The sequence below is a fragment of the Ochotona princeps genome, chromosome 23, assembly GCF_030435755.1.
Source record: "Ochotona princeps isolate mOchPri1 chromosome 23, mOchPri1.hap1, whole genome shotgun sequence".
Lineage (NCBI taxonomy): Eukaryota > Metazoa > Chordata > Mammalia > Lagomorpha > Ochotonidae > Ochotona > Ochotona princeps.
Window position 1 is genome coordinate 26,937,046 of NC_080854.1, and position 23,194 is coordinate 26,960,239.

Genomic DNA, 23,194 nt, shown 5'->3' on the forward strand with positions numbered 1-23,194 from the left:
AACACATATTTTCTACTTGCTTCTTGTCTAGGCTCTGGTCTAGTCTTAGAGCCTCTAAGTTTTATCATTGGTCATCTTGTCAATTCTGAATTGCTTTGGGATCGGATACAAATGGTAAATATAAGCTAAGGTATAGCATATTTATGTATATATATATATACATATACATATATATCTGTATTTGTTCTATATTGGCACACGTGTGTGTTTGAAGGTGTACATTTGTAATCAGATACTGAATAGGACCTTCTAAAAGCTAGTTAGCATTAACTAGATTGTTTCTGACAAGACAAACAGAACAATTGCTTTGTGTATTTGAAAGTCATAATTCCTAAGAGTGAAAAAGAGAAGTCTCTTCCATCTGCTGCTTCCCTCAAATGGACTCAACAGCCAAGGCTGGGTCAAGATGCAAGCAAGAACCAGGAGTCACACTGGGGTCCCTGTACGCAGGGTTCTAAAACCTTGTACCATCTTCTATTGCTTTCTAATGAAAGGGGCCATTAGAAGAGAGCTCAGTGGAAAGCAGCAGTCATAATGCTTACCCGCGAGCACATGGGATGCCAGTGTCATAGATGCTGACTCCAGCTACTATAACATGACAGAGGCCACAGGTTACACATTTCTTAAGCCTTTAATGAAAGGAATAATACAGAAATAGTATAAATTATGTATTTTAAATCATCAGTTCTCTTTCCTTGCTAATCAATTTTTTATCCCATCGGTGCAAATAATCACTTCAGACTGTAAAAATATGATCTTGCTTTTACCTTTCTACAGTTAGAAAGAGCAAGGTTAGTATCAGACATTCTAGTTTTGGAATTTTTTCTCATCCACTTATCTGAAAGACAAAGTGAAAGAGTGCTATCTTCTACCTGATAGATTCTCTCCTCAAATGGCTGTAATTACCTGGCTTGAGCTAGCCCAAAACCAGGAGCCAGAAACACCAACCTGGTTTTGCACATGGGCGACAGAGACAAAACCACTTGGTCTATCTTCAGCTCAATCTCTGGTTCCTAATCAGGAGGTTGGATGGAAAGCAGGCCAGCGTGCTGGCATCAACACTCCATGACATCATCATATACGGTAGTTTAATACAATGTATCACAGTATCAACCCTAAAGTTTATCTCTCCTATTCCTTAATTTCTTCTTCCTACCTCCACCCTGCCCCTAAAGTTAGGAACAAAGATTTCTTTCAATGGGGATTAATCTTCCTCTATCATATTAACTTCCAAACCTCTCTATGTGGTTTCATGTCTGTTGCTACAGTGAGCAGTCCGTGCCTCAGGGTTTTGTGTAAGCTTGAGTTTAGCAGACTCCCAGTTGACCCCATCACTCTTCATTTCCTGCCTGATGCATCCCATCAAAGTTAAATGTCCATAACTCTGAGTACATTTTTTTTCTGAGTTAGGTATCACTTATTTTCCTCAAGATTTTAATACCTTTTGCTTCTTGAAAGTGCACAAATGTGTTAAGGTTACCATTATTTTAGAACCCTTAACAGAACACTTACTATTATTTCGCATCATGATCACAGAATATTATTTTAGCATTTTATACCACACGTCAGTAGATATTTGTACCTTTTACTTTATTCTATGTAACTTTGCTCTGATTTAAATTCATTTGATGTCACTTTTCACCATCTGTTTTCTCACCTGACAGGCAGTTGTAGCACCTTTCTCTGTGCTGTTATAAAACAAGTGCATTTTAAAATATTTTATATTTTTATCACACAGTTATATGTGTGTGTAGGGGTTTGAGTAGCTTGTGTGCAAACCGTGAAAAGAAACAAAAATATTTAAATCACTTCCACTTACATTCCCAAATCTCTCAACTTGCACACACACACACCACACTTCTTAAAGCAGTCACATGCCATTGTAAAGTGATTAAACTTCACAAACAAGATTTCCAAAGAAAATTTGATTGCTAAACTATGTTTCATCCTTGCAGTTAATTTTAACAATATGTACAAGTAATAGCAGCATAATAATGATTCACCCTAAATTTTTTTCTTTTCGATTGCTGATTGCATATTTAATATTTTCCATTGAGAACACAATGGATAACATTAATTAAAATCACTCCTACTTAACAGATAATTCGCTAACATTTAAATGAAATACTGGAGGGAGAATACATTGCTATGTTTAATCCTCTCCAGAGTGTAAAAATTGCCTCTTGAAAATATTGTGTTCAAGGCTATAGCCTTCGCTTGTATTTTAGGAGATATAATATGATCAATGAGTGAATTCTAATCTTCTCTCATGTCATTTCAGACCCGGTAATGTGTGCCTCATCTTGACCATTTTCATGCTGAATAATGCTTGAATCATACAGTACACATTCTCTTTTCTGACTTTGTGGTCAAAGCTAGAAATAGAGGCTCCCGTTTTAGCATTGCTGAAAGCTGAAAAGAAGCAGAGTTTGCATCATGTCAAAAGGAACTTCTTAGGATAAAAGGTTGCTCAAATGTGTGGGTTGTGATAAGAATAGCCTCTTCTGTGACAAACGTGTTTCTAACAATTTTACTTTTAACATTCTTTTTCTCCTCTATGAATCAGAAAATTTAGACAAAATGAAAGTTTATGTTGGTATTCACTTTGAATCATATGTTAACACCCTAGGCCCATTCTTCCTGTATTTACGTGTGCTATTTGAATCACTATAGGACTTGTAAAGCTTATGAGAAAAGTAATTTATAATCATACAGGGTCAAAGAACAAGGTCAGTTTTGTAAAATGAGCTTTATTTAGATACATGAGCAATATCTAAACATGGACAATATTCATTCAAGATGAAAATAGATGTGTTGATTGCTCATGCATAAACCTCAGAAGGTGCTCATTCTATAATACTTCTTTTGAGTATTTTAATGTTTTAGATGCTTTGCTTATTTCATACTAACAAGCCTGATAAATGTGATATAGCTTGAACTAAAGCATCTTCATCATAAACATACAAGCAATGCCTTAATGGGAAAATTTATAAAACACATAGAAGCATATACATTATATAAATGTATACATGTGCATGTAATAAAGTTGATTTTATTTGCATTTCCAAGATTTTCACAAAGTCATTAACAGATAACTAAATATACATTTTAGCATTATATTTTGTGTTATAATTTATACTTAATTACTTTTTTCAAATATATTCATTTCAAAAACGATCAGAAAGAAATACAGAGACAATTGCTTAAGATGTGTTTTTAAGAAGCAAAGGATTGCCTGTTTAGTTTGGTGAAATTCCCATAAGAAAAATACCATGCGCTTCTCAAATTACCATTCAGAATTTAGTGCTACATTTTAACGTCATTTTAATTTACAAATTAATAAAAGGCCACTGAAATATTAAAGAACTTAGAAGTGATTATGAAGAATTTTGAGAATAATACATCTCATTTTGATGAACTCAAAACTTCATTTTAACAAATCAGTAGAATCAATAGACTGCAGAAAAGTGAATATCAAGGTTTCTTGTTACCGGTTAGTAAAATCACAAGAAAAAGAGCTTAGAAAGAAGTAAGTAGCATTTATATGTATTAGAGGTTTCAACATTTTAAAGATCAACATTAGTGCAAGTCAACTCAACTGAAACATGATTTTCAAGCCTAACAGGGTCCAGTGATACCAGAAGGTGTGTGTTTCTTTAAAAAAAAAAAAAGAGAAGTGAAATAGGGGTGCTTTTATGATAAATTGAAATGCAAACAGAATTTTGGTTCACAGAAATATTAGTCATAGAATAAATGAAACATATCTCTTTAAATATGTAAAATGCCCAAGTTTGGTATATGACAGGAAATTTTGAAATCCGTTTTGAAGTCCAAAAATAATTTAAAATGCAAAAAAAGTGAATATATGGCTTGGTAATTCTGCCATTAGGAATTTATCTGATACATGCATTACCAGAAATATCTGAACACGCATGTATAAGAATGTGTATTGTTGCACTCATAAGTAATTAATGACAACAGAGAAATAAATGTAAATGTCCATTAATTGAGGATTGTTTTACATGAACCATTTCTTTGCAGTGCAAAATAGCTCTAAAGAGTGGTTTAAATGATTCATGAAATAACTTATTTAGTAAAAATACAAAAATACAAAATAAAGCATAGGAGACTAAATTTTAGGAAGACAAAGAGCATCAGCAGATTAACTGTGTATTTAAGATCTGCTGTGTTAGGATTCCAGGTAACCAAAGGAATAATAGTTTGTTATATTGATTTTGTTTTGCATTTTGTACAGTGTCATAGCATTGGCATCTTCCTATTCTGTGATTAAAAGGAAGAAGTACCAACACAGGTATTCCAGTTGCCACGGCATGCACACTCTTAGGCACACTCTTAGACATGTTCCGTTCCAAACATCAGCCATCCTGCAATACTTGGCATCACCTGCCTCTTGTAGAGGCTTAACTCTTATCAGATCAAATCTTTGTGACAGCATTTTATTCATAGTGTGTTTGTTTTTAAAAGTCCTATTTCCCCTCCATTTGTTGTAATGTCTGATTCTGGATGAGCAACATTTTTGAAACTTTAGTAAGTGTGTATAGATTGACTCTTCCTAAGGAAACTGCTACAGATTAAGTGGTTTTCCTAACACACAATGTGCAATCACTTCACATTCAGACTAAGGCATAATTTTAACGTCCACAGCAGTCCAGGCAAAAGTCAACCAGACCCCTGATTCTAAAACTCAAAGCAAGATGATTGCTTCAAAGGAACCTGCTGCAGCAAATACTGTATTTGAGGACAATATTTGGAATTAAATTACCTAATTAGATAAGGCAAAATGAAACCAGAGAGAAGAAAAGACAACACAAACGGGAGTTAGCATGGGCAAGTAAGCTGCTCTACAGACATTTGAGGGATTTTTACAAAAGACCGATAATTCCTGAAGTCTCCAAGATATATAAAGAGGAAATGCTCTAGATGAACCAGGAAAATTCACCTTCATCATGCTTAAGCAAGGATCATTTACATGCAATGGGTGGCATTTATTTGAGCCAAGTTGAACAATGGACTCACCAACTCTGAAAGAGCATCTTGTTTTTGTGTGTGAAACCAAATTATGAAAAAGTAGTATTTAATGAGCATGAGGAAAAACAGTTAAGAAAGGTGATAGAGACTATTTATTGTAGGAAAATGGCAAACATTTAGTTAGAAGCAGCAGGGATGCAGTGGTTTATTCCTCCAAATGGGAAGTAGAGGAAACTGGATGACGTATGTTCCCAGGTACTTGATTATGAGTTACATCTCAAAGTGTTTACAGAAAAGCAGATCTTGATGTCAAGATTTCAATGAGTAGTCTTTAACAGAGTCATCTTGAAGCTGTAAACAACACAAAATTTAACTGCAAAGGAGTTGTAGAATCAACCCCATTGGGAAGATTTAGAGTAAAAATTGCTCTTTAAACGTGCCCCAAGTGGAGTGTGTGAGACGAGGCTTTAGCACACTGAGTCGGTGTCCCGATGCGAGGAGATCCCTGCAGATTGGAGCCTTGGTAAAAGATGCTTCAATTTTGCTGAGCAACAAGAGCTAAAGAAAAGGTAAGGCAGCTTTGCCTGTTATATCACGATACCGGGTTGAGTTTTTATTTATTTCATTTACTTTTTTGTTTTGATTTTTATGATCCAATTCCATAAGGTCTGGGGTTTCCCTAACCTCTCCCCAAATTCCCATCCCAGGACTAAGTTTTTATTGCTAAAGCAAGGTGCTTTTGGGCCTGGCACAGTGGCCTAGCAGCTAAAGTCCTTGCCTTGAATGTGCCACGATCCCATATGGGTGCCGGTTTTAATCCCAGTGGCCCCACTTCCCATCCAGCTCCCTGCTTGTGGCCTGGGAAAGCAGTCGAGGATGGCCCAAAACCTTGGGACCCTGCGCCCTTGTAGGAAACCTGGAAGTTCCTGGCTCCTGGCCTCGGATCGGCGTAGCACCAGCCGTTGCGGTTGCTTGGGGAGTGAATCATTGGACGGAAGATCTTTTTCTCTGTCTCTCCTCCTTTGTTTGATAAAAATAAAATAAATCTTTAAAAAAAGAAAAAACAAGGTGCTTTTGGCAGTTTTTGTGTATAGTTACAAGCATTGCCACTGCCCACGATTGGTAGGTGAACTTCAACTTCAGTCTTCTGAAAGATGCCTATAAACCCATGCTGAATATGTGTGGGAAGTCGTGGCAGACAAATGCTTTGGTTCCACTGATATGCACTGTGTCTTTCTTCAGGACTGTGAAGAGAATAAGGTTGATACAAACCACGCGTACGTGGGTGTCCCCATACAAACATTGTTTGATTTCATCTCTTTTCATATTTGCTTTGCTTTTCTTAACCTCAGGAATTCACATGAGCTTTAAAAAATTGTAATAAAAAGTTCACCTCCATCTGACATCCAAATATACTCCATTTTTGCTGTTATCTGAGGTTCTGAGTGCTTCTTTGGATTATGTTAATACTTCCTACCTCACACAAGTAGGAGACCAGAGGAAGCTTCTGGCCCCTAACCTTGACTTTGCACAACCTTATCTGTAGCCATCATATATTTAACCAGTGTATGGGTTGGCCAGAATATTAATTCTTCAACAAAATTAAACTAATGTTCCAGAACTGCATCTTATTATTTCTACCTCATTATTATTATTATTTTAATTCTCATGTGGATTAGTAGCATACTAACAATCCTTACATAGTTTTTAAAAATTTGATTATATGTTTCTTGGAGAAGTTTACTTCCTATGGATTGGAATAAAAGATGCAAGATTAAAATTTTATTAATAAAGAGATATTTTTGAAAGAGTAAGTTAATATAGTCTACAAGTCAAAAGTATATTAGTGATGCAGGTAATTCTGCCATAATTTTAAGGAACAATTGAAAGCAAACTAATAAGAATAGAAAGGTAATTAAATGGCCCCATAGTGAAAATGGGAAAAAAAAATACAAAGCCTACCGGGGGATAGCTACATTAAAATGGGATTATGATTGTAGCTAATATTTATTGAGTGTTAGTCATGGCCAAGGCATCCTTTTAAGTATTTCATCTGTTTTAACAAAGTTAATCCCCAAGCTGTGTAATTGCTGTTTTATGATGATTTTGTGGAGGAAATGGAGATATGTAAAGCAAATCATTTTTGTCTAAATCAAAATATACAGTTCACAGAAGTAGGATATTAATCTATCTGTCTCTCAAATTATGTGTTTAGTCACCATGTTTACAGTTACATTGAGTGCGATTTAGAATATGGTATGTTTTGTTATGCATTGATAAATGCAGGAAGATTTATAGGAAGCGCTACTGGGTAATGTCTCAGGTAAAATGCTTGTTACCAAATATGTATCCTGAACGTCAGAAACTTTGAATCTGTATCGAAAGTTATGGCAGAAACAATCGATGTTATTGATGAGCTGCTCTTGGGATTATAAGTGAGTAAGAGAGAGGTGTCCCTATAGCAAATTTAGAGAAATTGCACTTGAAAAAGCCATTATTTCTGGTATTGAAAATAAAGGAATGGGCTATTGTCCAAGGAAACCAGGCACGCTATGGAAAATTAAAAATACAAGGAAGTGGATTTAGCTTGCTAAATCCGGAAATGAACATGGACATATTGATACATGGATTTTAGTCCAGTCAGAGTTGTCAGATCTAGAGAACTGTAAATTTTGTGAAAAGGATATATATCTATTGATTTAGGGCATAAAGGTTGTAGTCATTTGTTACAATAGAAATAAGAATCTAATAAGTAAATATTGAAGGGGTGTGTGTGTGTGTGTTTCCTATAGTGCAGTGGAACTTTAGATGTATCTTTGAAAAAGTTATCGTGAAATCTTGCTCGTATTTTTTCAGTACTCTGTCTGGTTACTCTGGCACCTGGATTCTTGATGCGAAATGACACTGTCACTGTAGCAGATCATTTATACGACCAAGGTGCTCCACAGGCGTGGCTTACACTGAGGTGTTGAAGAGGAAGTTCAGACACAAGATTTATTGATGAGGTTAATGGAGAGGATGACAGCAGATCAGAAATTGATCTGTTCAGTCTTTCAATGGATGGTTTGATTTTGGATGCCGAAGCATGCTAGGAATAGAGAGGGGGTGGGGTGAATGGGCTGTTATCCACTGAGAGAGCCTCAGAGAAAAAAGAAAATTCTATTTTGGTCTTAAGGTTTTTAAGGACTCATGTGACACATGGCTGGGAATATAAGGCAGACTTTTAAATATCAGTTTGGAAACGTAAGTTGGAAAGATTTGGATAGAGATGTGATTTTCAAAGCTATTACATGTAATTGGCATTCAAAGTCATTTGACTGGATAAACTGCTGAGGCAGAAAGTATAACTAGAAGACGGCAGTAAGAGCCTTTCTTTTTGTTCAATAACAAATTTATTAACACTGTATCCATGGAAATGCCCACCAGAAAAATGCACTATAAGTACAACACTCAAGTGTAGGGCAGCATATGACTTAGTTTGCTTTTAAAAATATTTTATGTGAAATAAAGAAATATTTAATAAAAATGTTCAACATGATCAAATTCACTGGGGACTAATTGAATCAAAATTACATCTTGGTTTTTTTTATGACAAATGACTTCTTTATGATATATTCAAATGATGAGTACTTAGTGTACTGTAAAGTATGAACTTCAGTGTCTTACAGAAGGAATGAAAATGTGAAATTATGAAAACCTCTCTGAACACTCGGGATAAACTGAAATTAATATGAAGAAAGCTCAAGAGGCAGCATCTTTTATGCTGATACTACACAGAATTTCAATAACTAACATTTTCTGATTATGTATTTACTGAACATCTTTTATAATATTGTAACTTCCATAATTCTTCCTATTTCGACTTTACTTCCTTCTTAAATCATGTGTTCTTTACGGAATTAAGCATTAGTTTCTGAAACATCTGCATTTTATAATCACAAGCTTACATGATAGTTTTTAGGTGGCATTTCATGCTGTGCATAGACTTGTAACTTGGTAACTACAATTAGCCATTACCAGGGACTGTGATATAGTATGCTAATTCACGGCTCCTCATTTTTGATTGGTTCAGCTCCAACTGTTGCAGTTTTATTTGGGGAGTAAACGTTCTCTCTCTCTCTCTTATTCTTTTTCTGTATTTCTCTAGCTCTACCTTTCAAATAAAAATAATTCTTTAAAAACATTTGTTTAGAGCAAATACTTTATCTGTATACAGCAAAGCTATAACCCAAGAGTCTATAAAAATCAAACTGTTCCCTAACAGTGCAGAATTACCTTTTCTTTCATTGTTGAGCATATGGCTCTTAATCCCAATACTCAAAATTTCACAATATTAAAAAAACGCATTTTTTTCTACATGGTATGATTCTTTGCAACTAGTGCATATACCCATTTTTAAAACAGTAAGGTAATGTTTAATCTGCAAACTGTCTTGAGTGATTCAGCAGCCTGTTGTGTCTTAACCGGAAAAAAATATCAACAAGCTTGTGCTGTGAAGAAAAGTAAGTAGGATGTTCTACAGGAAAATCTGCTTTCAGAGTTTAGCAAATGAAACAGTGTGCCCACTAGTCTGTGTATGTGGCAGAATCGTCCTGCACGTCTCTCTCAAGACATGCCTGTTTGTCTAATGCTTCTTCATTATAAGTGGGCCCCATTATGCTATTCTTTCGTTAGTCTAAGCTCTCTCTGTCATTAGACGAGACAGGATCTACTCTCTGGCTTCAGAAATATTTAATATCCTTTCATGGCAAGGGTGTTTTTGATGACTGCTAGCAATTTCACTTGAAATAAACTGCTAACAAAAGACATTTCCTTGGGCAAATTTTGACACCAGAAACATAAGCAGGTTCTGCTAAATGGCCAAGCTTGATTTCTGCCCAAGTTGCGGTCACCGTGTATTTAGGCTGCAGATATTTCTGATAATGTGATGCAATTGGATGTAAGAATATTACGGTCTTCTTGTGCCATCACCTTCTGCAAATATTTGTGTGATTATTCTTGCTCAGGATTTCACTCAAATGCATTTTTCACTTCATAAATGAGAAGCATTCTTACTGACTTGAAAGCTTGTCTATGAACAAATTAGCAGCAACAAATCTCTCACTTCAAGTTTAGCAGTTATATTACGCTTAACTCTCAGAATTCTGTGTTAGTCACATTTTCCATCAATGACAATTGAGGAAGTTCAGTAGTTCCCATTAAATTTCATGGAATGCTACTGGCATTGCGGCTGAGCAAATTAAGCCATTGCTTTTTATGCCAGTATCACAATCAGAATGTCTGTTTGGGTCCTGACTGCTCCACTTCTGACCCAATCTCTGCTAAAATTTAAAAGATGCCCTAAGTACTTGGGCCTCTGCCTACCACAGGGGAAATCCAGAATGATTTTCCTGCTTCCTTAAATAGTTTCCACAAGCCTGCCCTTTAAGGCATTTGAGAAGCAAATCAGAACACCTAAAAGTCTCTCCATCTTTCAAATAAATAAACAAATTTAAAACAATTTCATGAAATGACAGTTCTAGTTCAATTTTCCTGTGATGAAGTGGCAGCAGGTTATACATAAAAACATCCATCACAATTATGCACCAGACTAAAGTTACACAACTATCGAAAAACCTCTTTTGTCAATTTACGGTTAGAAAGTTCATTCTTAACGTGTTCTCCACTGTTAATTATTCTAGAAATGTAGTCCAATTAGAATGTGTCTTCTAGCAGTTTTCTGCAGTTTTCTAATTATGAAAAAGACATTAGGCAGACATTTGAAACGGTGCTAAGATGCATTTTGGAATTGCTGTATTCCAAAGCAAAGGGCCAGGATTCATGTCATGACTATGATTTCCTTTCATATTAATACAATCTCTGAGAGACAGCAAGAGATGGCCCAGGCCGTTGGGTACCAGAGTCCACAGGCAACAATGAGAATGATTTTCAGGCTTGTCGTTTCAGAATGGTCCAGCTCAGGCTATTGCAGACTTTTGACAATGAATCTGCTGAGAGATTTGCCTCTCTCTATTTGTTCTTTCTTTCTTTTGACCAAATCAATCAGTGTGACTTATTCACCACGTATAATTCATAAATCTTTCAAACAAATATGAAAAATAAATTGACCCAGGATATTACCCCAGAAATAAAACATTAATCTGTCATTATAAAACACCACATAGACTACTTCACACTGTTTCAACCCGGAGTCAGAGGCAAACTTTCATGCATCTGGGGAGAAAGCACAGAATTGTCACAATCAGTCTGAGATAAAGGTCATATGCAAAGCCATTGCTAGAAGGTGGAATTAGTCCGAACTTCTCCTTTCTAGAGAATTCACTTACCAGATCCAAATACGCAGTAATATTTGTCTTGTGAAAAAAAATTGGAGATAGCTTAACAATTTCTTTGCAGGGGTTGTTCCATGAACTTGATTTTCAGATTGACTCACAGGATCCTGAGTCTCCAGAAAACTTGTGAGACTTGAGAAAGATGTAGAGGAGAAAGAGTAGCACTTTCTGTGTTCAACCCTAACAGATAATGTGCCACAACGACTGGGGGCAACCAAATAGAGAAATCTGCCATGATGTGTCAGGGAGTGATGCTCCAATCCTAAAGGAATAGAATACACCTGGAAGATCCCTTATAATTGGAAGAGAGTAGGAGAACTAAAAGAAGAAACAAAACATAGTTTCTTGGTGGGCCATTCCAATTACCACTGAATATTTCTGCTCCTGTTCCTAGGATTTGAGTTCTGACTATAAACCCCAGATATGAGAAAATGTTCACTGTGTGTGGAACAAAAATTCGGAGTGTGTAAAAACTGCAAGCCATGCTCCAGGTCCACAAAGCATTGCCAACCACCAGCAATGCAAGTGAACCAACAATAGGGCATCCGATCATTCTATCATCAGCTTCTGCAGGGTGACAAGAAACATGTTACGGTTTCTGCATTCCATGAGCACGCACCCACTAAAAGGACCTTTATTGCTGTGCAGTAAAGTATTTGGTTATTTTTTTAATTAATTAATCAATTTTAAAATTTTGATAATCTTACATAGCTGATTAGGGTACAAAGGGTCAAGGGCTACAGGAAAGTGGGTAAGACCACGGTTTACACACTAATATCATCATTTTTTCCCCTGTATCTGTATTCCTGTCTTCCACACAAATCAATGGTTGTTGCAGCCCTGCCTGATCCTGCCCGTTTCATACTCGGCCCTCATGCAAACCAGTGGGAGCTGCAGCTGCACTGACATCCTGATATGGGATTTGGGCACTCCAGAGGCAAACTAATCCACTGCAGCCTACTTCTAAACCTATTTTTTGTTCAATATGGCCTTTTACTTCAATAAATAATATCTGGCTTTTGATGCAACAGTTTGGTCAAGGCTCAGGATACCATGTTTCCTGTTGGTTTCTGGTATGAATTCCAGTTACTGCCTCTTAACGAGGTTTCTGCTTTTCAACCTGGGAGGCACAGGTGACGGCTCAAGGGCTTGACTATCTGCTACCCTTGTGGGGTAGCAGTTCCAGGTGCAGGTCCAAGCTCCTGGCTTTGATTTGACCCAGCCCTCCCAGGTGTTTTGGAGAATGAACTAGTTGATAAATAAAAGGAAAACTTAATCAATGACACATTGTATATATAATATTGTTGCAGGAATTAGGCAGACAGTAAACTATAAGCAATTTTACTGCTTTTTTAATATTATCGTCTGCCCATACAACATCTTTATTATAATATTAACTTTTATTTGAAAATAAAATGATGACTATACCTACTATACTTGGATACATTATTTTTTTCAGATAAGTAAATAGTTTGAATGAAGATAAATCAATTGAAAAATGACTTGTCTCCAAAATATTTGGGTGTTAATCTAGTAGATGTAGAATACTACCTAATTGACTGAGAAAAATGCAGATTCAGTGCTGGTAGTGTGGCACAATACATTAAGCTGCCACCTGCAATACTGGCATGTCATATGGATGCTGGTTCCATTCTGGACTGTTCTACTGCTGGCCCAGCTCCCTTGAAATGGCCTAGAAAGGCAGTAGATGATGGTGCTAATGCTTGGGGCATTGGTCTCACATGGGAGACCCAAAGAAGTTCCTGGCTTCTTCTCCTAGGTGTAAGCACAGCTCTAATCACTGCAGCCATTTGGAAAGTGAACCAGACAGGCAAGATCTCTCTTTCTCCAGAAGATACTGTGGCAAGGATAGATTAGTGTTGACCCTAATTTCATTTTTAACACCTATGTATGATTTTAGTAATTTTGAAACATACAATGTGAAGTTATGCATTATTGTCACCGTCATGCATGCAAGTATATCAAAGCATCACATTGTGCTACATAACTATATAAATACATGCTGGTATAACATATCAGTTAAATGTTTAAATAAGCTTACAGTTTTCAAACAGTGCTAGAATTGAAAAACTTTGAGCATTTTTTGTTGAAACTTTCTATAATGACATGATCTCTTCATAATATATATTGAGTGATGAGTCGTCAACATTAAGAGCTTACTTTTACAGATAGATTTCTTCAAAGGCAAAATGGCAATTAATGAAAAATATATACGTCCCTTAAGGTGTGATTTATAAGGCCTAATGTAAATCTGTAAGTCATAAACCATTTGAAATTCAGGATGTCTATGTAAATATAATTTTTTTCCAAACAGGAATACTTTTTAATGACAACTTTTGATCTTCACGGAGAATATTCTATTTGATTATTAATCCTAATGAATAGTTAGCAACCTAACTTTGTCCTTGTTATATTCTCAGATTCTTCACATCATGAGTTTGAGATTTAATGCAATCACTATTTGTTACTGTTTTACACTTGATGTCTAATTTAGTAAACTTATTTTTCTTTTTAATGCACTAAAGATTTAAATCTCAACGTTCTATTCATAAATATATTTGAAACACTTTCTTTTAAAGGAAAAAATTAAATTTTGTCTCAGATTTAGCTCACTCTGATCCATAATTATGGTTGCTTCAAAATTTTGTGCGCCATAAAACTGAAACATATTCTCCCTCCCTCGGGAAAAATTGATTTGATCATTAAAATCCTCGTTGTAATTATGCTATGTGGAGACAAACTAATATGTGCCAAAATTATTTTTCATAATAAGATTGCATATATTTACAGATTTGTTCTTTTGTACTTCTTTGAAGCTTCACACTGACCAAGATAAAGGAGATGGAAATTTAAAATACATATTAACAGGAGATGGGGCTGGCAGTCTGTTCGTTATAGATGAGAATACAGGAGACATACATGCTGCGAAGAAACTGGACAGAGAAGAGAAGTCCCTGTACATTCTTCGTGCCAAGGCAATAGACAGAAAGACCGGGCGCCAGGTGGAGCCGGAATCTGAATTCATTATTAAAATCCATGATATCAATGACAATGAACCAAAATTCACAAAAGACGTGTACACTGCCAGTGTTCCTGAAATGTCTGGAGTTGGTAGGTATATATTAATTTCTGTGAACTATTTTATTGCTTTGCTTGCTGTAGTAAATATTATCACATTTGACTGTTACATTTGACCTCTTAAGAACTTCTGTTAGGTGTACACAATCCCCTTCCTCACTATGTTTAATTATGTATGCTTCGGTGTCTCCTATTAGGCTTGTAAAATATCTGAAGTTATTATCAAGATTAGTTATTCCATTCCATTTCATTCAACATGTTTGCCTCTATTCAGGTGATCAAATGGAAGTCAAATGGAAAATATCTTGTCTGAACTAAAATTAATGACATAAAGTGTGAGCATTTTGGGAGAATTTTGTTTGCATTATTTTGAATAATAAAAACTAACGGTTGCATTTGACACATTTCTGGAAACTCTCTCATTTGATCATTAAAATCCTCTGTGATTAGGCATGCAAACAGAACTTCAAATTCACACATCTTTCAATACAAACCCAGGGCTCATGTAGATTGAGTAGTGAAAACAAGGATCAAATAAACTATTAGTCGACTGGCGACAGAAATCCTCCAATAATATGTTTCAATACTTTATACTGTGTGACTCTGCCTGACATGCAAACTGAAAATGATTTCTCTTTTAAATGCTGCCCACAACTATAATACCACTGATTAATGTGTACAATTTGTATCTGTGTGGTTGGATATGACAAATGGGAAAGGTTAATGTGTTAGTTTACCAAATATTTCAAACCACACAGTACCAAAACTTTATTTTTTCCACTAGAAAGATTTGACAGTTAACAGATAGAAAATTAATAGAAAAATAAGTTGATTTTGAAGCTGGTTAGTTTCAGTGCCTTGCTATTTCTCTTTGTTAGTAACTGCTTCAGCTTTTTATACAGTGCGTAATTTGTAATCTAATTTTTAAAAGTGTGAGTAAACCTATCAAAGCAACAATTTTCTGAATTTTTAATTGAAAGCCAATTTGCTTATTTATCAAATAAATCCCAATCTAACAATGCAAAAAAATCCCATGTACTGTATTTTTATCTATAAATAAAACCTGATATGTTTTGCGTTCTGATTTTCTCATCCCTTCAATTCTTCCTACCTGCTTAACAAATAATAAAAAAAAATCCTCATTACAATTATCAATATCTTTTTTTAAATTTTACTTTTACAAAAAATCGATATCACATAAGAAACTTAAATCAGGATATTTAGGAACTTCTCCAGACTACATATAAATAACACATTCATAGTTAATGTTCATGGAAAAGTATTTGAATAAATTAAATGATACATAATGATTTAATTTCAATTTATTAGAAAATATTAGTAGTTTTATTTAAAATGAAAGTTGAAATACTACAAGTGCTAGCTTCGGTAACTAACCACATTTAATGACATAAAATAAAATTATTACTATTCTATCTTTTTAACACTGCCATGAATAATGATGTCCTTTAATAATTATTTTTATTTCTTAGTTTTCTTCTTTTAGTTTTTTCTGCTACCAGCTCCTTACTTGAATTTTTCCTTCTAGCTCTGTTTCTGTCTGTGGAAACTGGGTCATATTTGCTCTCAGAATCACCTGATTTCACCACTTCTCATTCAATGTAAATTATTCCAATCAACTGTATTCTAAAACACATCAGCCCCTTCTGATCAGGACATTTCATTTGCATTACATAAAAAGATACAGAATTAAGGAAAATCGTATTCACTTCAATCCAAATGTTAGTAGCAGGTCACTGCATTTCCAATTCACCATTTTATGGTCATTATACTATTTTCATTGTCATGCAGGCAAATGAAATTCATGTAAATTTTGTGACTCCTCTCTCATAGTGTACATCTTACAAAAGTAACTCAGACATTGACTAAATTTGAAGCTTTTCATAGAGGTTTTCTCCTTGAAGATTAATAAGGCATGCACTCACATACAAATACCAGTTAGGTCTTTCGGTCAAGTATTTGAATCAATGCCCTGATGAGGCTGGCTAGGTTCAAGTGCTCCCTTCCACAGACAGAAACAGGAAGGAGAGAGAAAGTTGAACATGTCACACCCTCTGATTGGTTTCTAACTTTCTAACGTTATTGTGTCATAGAATTACATATTCTTAAAGAAAATTGAAAGCAAAGTGTCAAATAGGTATAGAACCCTGGCCTTGCTCATTCCTACAGCTAAAACTGGTACTGATTCTAAAAGTGAAGTAACCAATGGCCCACTAAATGTTATAAAATCGATGATCTAAGTACTTTTATTGTATTGGCAATTTTTAATAATTCATATAGTAACAATAATCAAATGTGAAAAGAGTTATTTTGACCGACATCGAATCACATAAGATTTATAAAATATAAGAACAAAACATAAATTGGAGAAGCAAGTCTGGTTGAACTACAAGCCTTACTGTAGGGGAAAAAAATCACCGTGTTACTTCTGCTTTGATTTATTGGGGATATGAGTGAATTACTTTAAAATGAAAAATCAGATTCAGGATAGATTACATAGTAGATAGTATTTCTTTTTGCACATAGGATATTTCAGATACTTTCAAATTCAAGTGAAGGATCATACTCAAAAGGAGGGATTCAAATGTTCATCTTGTGTTCATTTGGAGAAAACAGGGCAGAGAGGAGGAAAGCTGCTAAACTCATATGTCAATATTCAAACATATCCACACAAAGTTGAATGTTAGCATTCATTTTAATGTCTGCTATATTCAGAGCTTTGAATGTGTGTAAGCACATGCACTAATCTTGAGGAAGCTTCAAGACAACTTAACTGGAAAAGCTTTTGAATGATATATAATGTGTTAGAGAAAGGGTTCTATGATTTTTGCTGTCAAGAAATTCTATGAAAGATCAGAATCAAAATTTTTAAAAATTATGTATATTAGAAAGTACTCCACAGTGTCACTTTGTCCAAAGAAGGTTATGGTAAGCTTCAATTAACAGTGACTTTTAAAAAATTATGCTTTGAATCTTTATAGAGATACAGCAAAAATAAACAAAATGTTTGTCAGTATATTCACTTATCTCCTGAAAAAGGTCTTTTAAATCACTTTCATATCTTAAAACAATATGACTTATAATAAAACATATTAATTTATGCAATAAAATTTAATGTAATATTAAATTGCAGTGTCACTCTAAAATATTACTTTCTTCTGCAGAATGCTGAATTTCAAATGTGCTGCAAATGATCAACATATTATAGCATATCAATAGACATAATCTATGTTTGCTATATTCTAATAGCAGTCACTTTGTAAAGTGATATCATATATGCTCAAAATGTTCATCAGGTTTATGTCAATTTTGATTCATCATACTAACAGCATTGCCTCAGTTTTCATTCTAATTATTAACTGCAATCTACCAGAATAAAGCATCACAGGAATATATCAAATATTGAGCCCATCCTGAGGTGCACAATTCAAATTACCTATAGATTCAGTAACAAAAACTTTCATGTATGCTATATTTAATGAAAAAGTTTTTTCAAGTTTTCTGCTACAGTAATTCTAATACATTAAAACTCTATATTAAACTCACTATACCCAATTTTTGTAATATCTTTATTTTAAATAGTTTTCTTAGATATCACAAATGAAAATGTATGACTACTTAAAAACTAAGAAAGGTTGAGGAAAGTGATTTTATTTATACATTGATTAAAACATGTAGAATGACCTAACATATACACTAGCAAAACTAAAGTAAAGATGGGAAAGTTATTTTCAACTTGAGAAGTATTTACGTATCTGTGTTTTGGGTGTGGGGGGCTATGTAGGCACATCTGTCATACAAGTGACAGCCACAGATGCTGACGATGAAAACTACGGAAACAGTGCCAAAGTCGTCTACAGCATATTGCAGGGACAGCCATATTTTTCAGTGGACCCAGAATCAGGTAACAACATTGAGTATCTGCTCTCTTCTTCCTGATTCAACATTTGCATAGTTGCTTTAGAAACATTTCCATATTTTAAAACCCATCCATGAAATGCCAAGCTTCTAATTGCTTATTGTAATTCTTCCTGGAAACAAAAGCAAACTTTCTATTCTTTGAGTAAGTTATTTGAATCCTTATTTATTTAACTCATTATGTAAAGGACTTAAGTGTAAACCAGTCAATACAGAATTTTACAGAAATGCAATATATTCGGTCATATTGAAAATTATTCAAAACCCACAGAAATACAATAATAAAGAATATTCAGGATTATTTGGCTAGAGTTGTCTGCTTAGTGTTAAGTTTTGTTAATCAAAAGAATAATTAAATTGATTTAGCAAAATCCATTCTATAAAACAGCAGCCTGGAGTACAATACTTTCTATTCTACAAATCATGTTAATTTTTTTTGTAGATTGAAAACACATTTAAATACATCAAAATTGTATACATTTGTTCATTTGCTTTTATAAAATTAACCTTAACTTGCTTTCATTTTAACACTCAATAAATAACTGCTTAACTTTCGTTCACTTTTCAAAAGGCATAATAAAAACGGCATTAGCGGATATGAGCAGAGAAAATCGTGAGCTGTACCAAGTGGTTATACAGGCCAAAGACATGGGAGGTCAGATGGGAGGCCTTTCTGCAACCACTACAGTGAATATCAGCCTGACAGATGTCAACAACAACCCTCCTCGTTTTCCAAAGAGTAAGGATGCTTGCTGTAATCTCCTGGAAAAAAATCTGAAAACACAGTGTTGGCCTAATATTCATGTGCCCAGTGTTACAGTTAGTTTGTACATAAAAACAAGTCTAACAGCCTTTCCCTCCAGAAGAACAAATCACAATTTCCTACAGACTGAAAATGTTGATAACCATTTTGTCACTGTTTTGAGTGGGTAGTGGGAGCAAACAGGAATGTCAATTTGTAGGGCAATTTCATCACGCTTCTAAAGCGTTTGAAAACGCGTGCAGATTACCATCCCTGGCATTCACTGTTCAGATCTCTTTCCTGAACCGTCCTATAAGATATGAATTCTGGCTGCTGGGATTCAAACTCTCTTTGTCCTCTCTTGCACAACATCTTTTCAGACATTGACACTATTATTGTTGGAGTCTAAAGTACACACATCATTTTTCAAAATAATTCTGAGATCAAGATAGTGTATTAAAATCATTTGAAAGGGGGCAGGGAAATCAAAGAACCTATGGAACTGTATCATAAAATATTAGTAGTAAAAGAAAAAAAAAGAAAAAATCAATACAATTTAGATATATTGTCATTTCCTAATTCACCATTTATCTAGGTTGTTTACTTATATATATATTTCTAACTTTCAATTTCCTCTGAGAATCACAGAACTGTTAAGATTACTGAAATAGTTATGTCCAGATGAGGTTATAATAATATATGATTTATCAAATTTTATTAAGGCTAGAATTTGCTGCTGTTCATTTATAATTTCCTTAAGAATTACACTCCACGGTAAACCCTTCCACCCGAAAGTGATGGTTTCAAGGTTTTATGAACTCATCTTTTCTATTTAACCTGCAAGATAAAATATCTTAAACTTTTTAGTTTTTCTCATTTATTTAGTTTAACCGTTTTAATTAATTTCCATGATATGTTTCTCGATGTGAGGAGCTTCCTACCTCCATCTTCCTTAGTCCTTTTCCCATTCTCTTACCCACCCAATGATTCCCTGATATAATTACAACAGTATAGTTCTTCAGCAACAGTCACAAGTCTAACATTCTGATATTTAAGTGAATCATGTGATTGTACTCACAGGAAAAGAGAAAATCTAGTATCAAGCTATGTTTGATAGTTTCACTGGAAGTTCTTGTTTTACTCAGAAGTGCACACTGTAATAGATCCTCACTTCCTGATATGCTGGTCACCATTATACAGTTCTTCCACATATCTATTGATTTTGTCATTTGCGTGACTATTGCCTTATGTCAGAGAGAACATACGATATTTGATCTTTTGGTATTGTTTGATTTCACTGAGCATAATGGTTTTTGCTTGGGACCATTTCTGTGGCAAATGATGGATACCGTTCCTTTTAATGGGAGAGTTGCTGTACGTTTGGGTTGTTTCCATGTCTTCACTATTGTAGGTTGTGCTGCTATAAATACAGGATTGCAGGACACTTTCCCACATGCAGATTACACTTCCTCTGGATATATTGCCAGGATATATACAGCTGGGTCACATGATCGATCAGTTTCAGTTGTCTTAGTGCAGATATTTTTAATGACATGTTTAAGTGTGGGACATATAAACATGAAATCAATTAAAATCATATTCTGCTGTTGTCTTTTTACCCAGTAATGCTCTATATCCAGTGGGGTTCTACAACACAGGTTCAAATTCTGTGCTAAAATTGCTTGGTTTTACAGTGAATGAAGCTATAATATGTCTATCATGATATGTTTGTTTAAGTGCTTAAACATGAATTAATATCAATTATTTCAGCAGTTAAAACATTTTAAAGTCAGGCCAACAAATGCAATGATTTGATGAGTCAGTTTTGACAGGTAAATATATCTAGGTGATCAACACTAGGTTTTCTGAGAACATAGGACAGTAAGTTCAAATGACAAAAAAAAATTTACCTTTGGTTTTATATGTCTTAAATATAAACTCAGAGTATAATTTGATGAGTTTTAAAATGACTTACCCAGTAGTATTTCTGTGAATATCATAATTATATTGTATAGTTATAATAGTAATAGAAAATGCAGAAACATTGGGCTAAATTTACTTCAGACCTAACTGATTTAATCTTCATAACAGATTCTATAAGTAAATAACTATCATTGCCATCTTTATCATCCTTACTTTATTGATATAGTCATCAAATTATAAAGTAGGTGACTAACTTACCAGTGGTGAGAATCGTAACCCAATATTTGGATTTATTGATTTATGAAAAGTAGCATACGACAAGATAAAGAATAGATTTTGAGGTCAGAGGATTAAATGTTATGCACCTCTATCCCCAAATCTTGAGGATAAATTTCAAGAGCTCCAGTCTTGAAGATAATTCACGAAATTAGTAGCATAGAGAAGATTAAGTAAATTATCACTGCTGATTTTTATTATATTAGATTATCATATACAATAAAGTATATTTAAAATATTCACAGATTTAACTTTTTAAATATATTTTCTTCTTGTTGTTGTCCCATGATTATGAAGTCACAAATGCTTGCAGGAACAGTAACATACGGTATGATTGGATGTCACTCCACATAACAGGAATATCCAAATCATACTTAATTATATGAAGATTAAAACAAGCAGGAAAACAGACATCGCTCTGTGTGGAACGGTTTTCCTATTGCTGGTACAGAGCTGATGCATAATCATGGTCATTTCATGTTCTTACCTACTTGATATCATGTGAAATGAGCAATGCAAATTTGGAAAGCTTTAGCTCAACAAATCCCTGGAAATCAAACGTCCTGGATTCTGATACCAGCCTCCCATTTATAACCTAAGTAACCTTGAAAAATCATTCACCTCACCCTTATGCAACTTGCATTTCTCACTTACAAAATGAGAGTGTTTGGCCTCTACAGATATCTTTTAACCTAGTAAATCTGTAATTTTTGTCAGCTTGCAATTCTCTGTGGTGAAAAAGAAAAATACCAATTTAATATTAATTAAAACAAGATAGGCACAGGGAATGAAAAGTTCTTGTCATCTAAAGATGAAATATCAACACTGCTCTGATTTAATTTTCAGAAACATATCAGTTTCACTTTCCTGAGTCTGTCCCTCTTGGAACCCATCTTGGAAGGATAAAAGCTAATGACCCTGATGTGGGAGAGAATGCTGAGATGGAGTACAGCATTGCAGAAGGAGAAGGAGCGGATGTCTTCGATGTTATCACCGACAAGGATACACAGGAAGGGATTATAACTGTCAAACAGGTTTCTTTTGGCTGTCTTCAATTTTAAATTGACTGCTCTATAGCTGTTTCTGCTTTTTATTGAAGCTAAGCAAGGCCTGGGGTTTCATTACTTTTATTATTTATCTGATGTTTACCCTACTATAAGTAGAAATAGTTGTGTTTTCACTTCAAATTAATTAAAGCAACTTTTTAATCAACACTTATTATGTGATATGTTTTCTGTGCTTAAAGGAGACAACACTCAAATTAGAATTGGAAAAACTCGATGGTACTTTGTGTTGTTTCAAGGCAGAACACATAGGCACTTTGCCATCATAGATATTCAAGACCTTTAGAAGGTACTTGATTATAAGTGTGGTGGTCAATTCAAATAAATCAGAGATGCAAATGCAGTGTACTTTATGTTAGTTTTTTTAAATTTTAATGTAGCATGAAAAGACATTCAGAAACTTGACATGGTATAATTTAGCTCTATACTGATTTTTTTATAAAGTATTGCTTTCATTTATTTAATTCATATATCAGTTTCAATAAATATTAAATTAATGAATATTATATACTAATTATCAAGTCTGTTGTTCCTCTTTAACTATATTTTTAATAATAATATTACATAATCAATAGATCTACTCTATAATCCATGATTCACTTCTGACGAAAAGCATTGAAGTACAGCACAAAGTTGGAACCAATCTTTTTTTTTTAAGATTTATTTATTTTATTACAAAGTCTGATATACAGAGAGGAGGAGAGACAGAGAGGCAGATCTTCCCTCCAGTGATGATTTAATCCCTAAGTGACCATTGGCAACGGCCGGTGATGATCTGAAGCCAGGAGCAAGGAACCTCTTCCGGGTCTCCCACGTGCGTGCAGGGTCCCAAA

The 23,194-nt window shown here is 34.4% G+C and overlaps 1 protein-coding gene across 1 annotated transcript in view; it reads left to right on the plus strand.

The window, feature by feature from the left end:
• The window catches only part of CDH9 (cadherin 9), a 64,218-nt gene that overhangs the window by 32,658 nt on the left and 8,366 nt on the right, over window positions 1–23,194 (plus strand). The window contains exons 3-6 of the mRNA XM_004583630.4: window positions 14,159–14,453; window positions 18,223–18,342; window positions 18,928–19,095; window positions 22,144–22,331. Coding sequence (XP_004583687.2) covers window positions 14,159–14,453; window positions 18,223–18,342; window positions 18,928–19,095; window positions 22,144–22,331 — 771 coding nt within the window. The remainder of the gene's footprint in view (window positions 1–14,158; window positions 14,454–18,222; window positions 18,343–18,927; window positions 19,096–22,143; window positions 22,332–23,194) is intronic.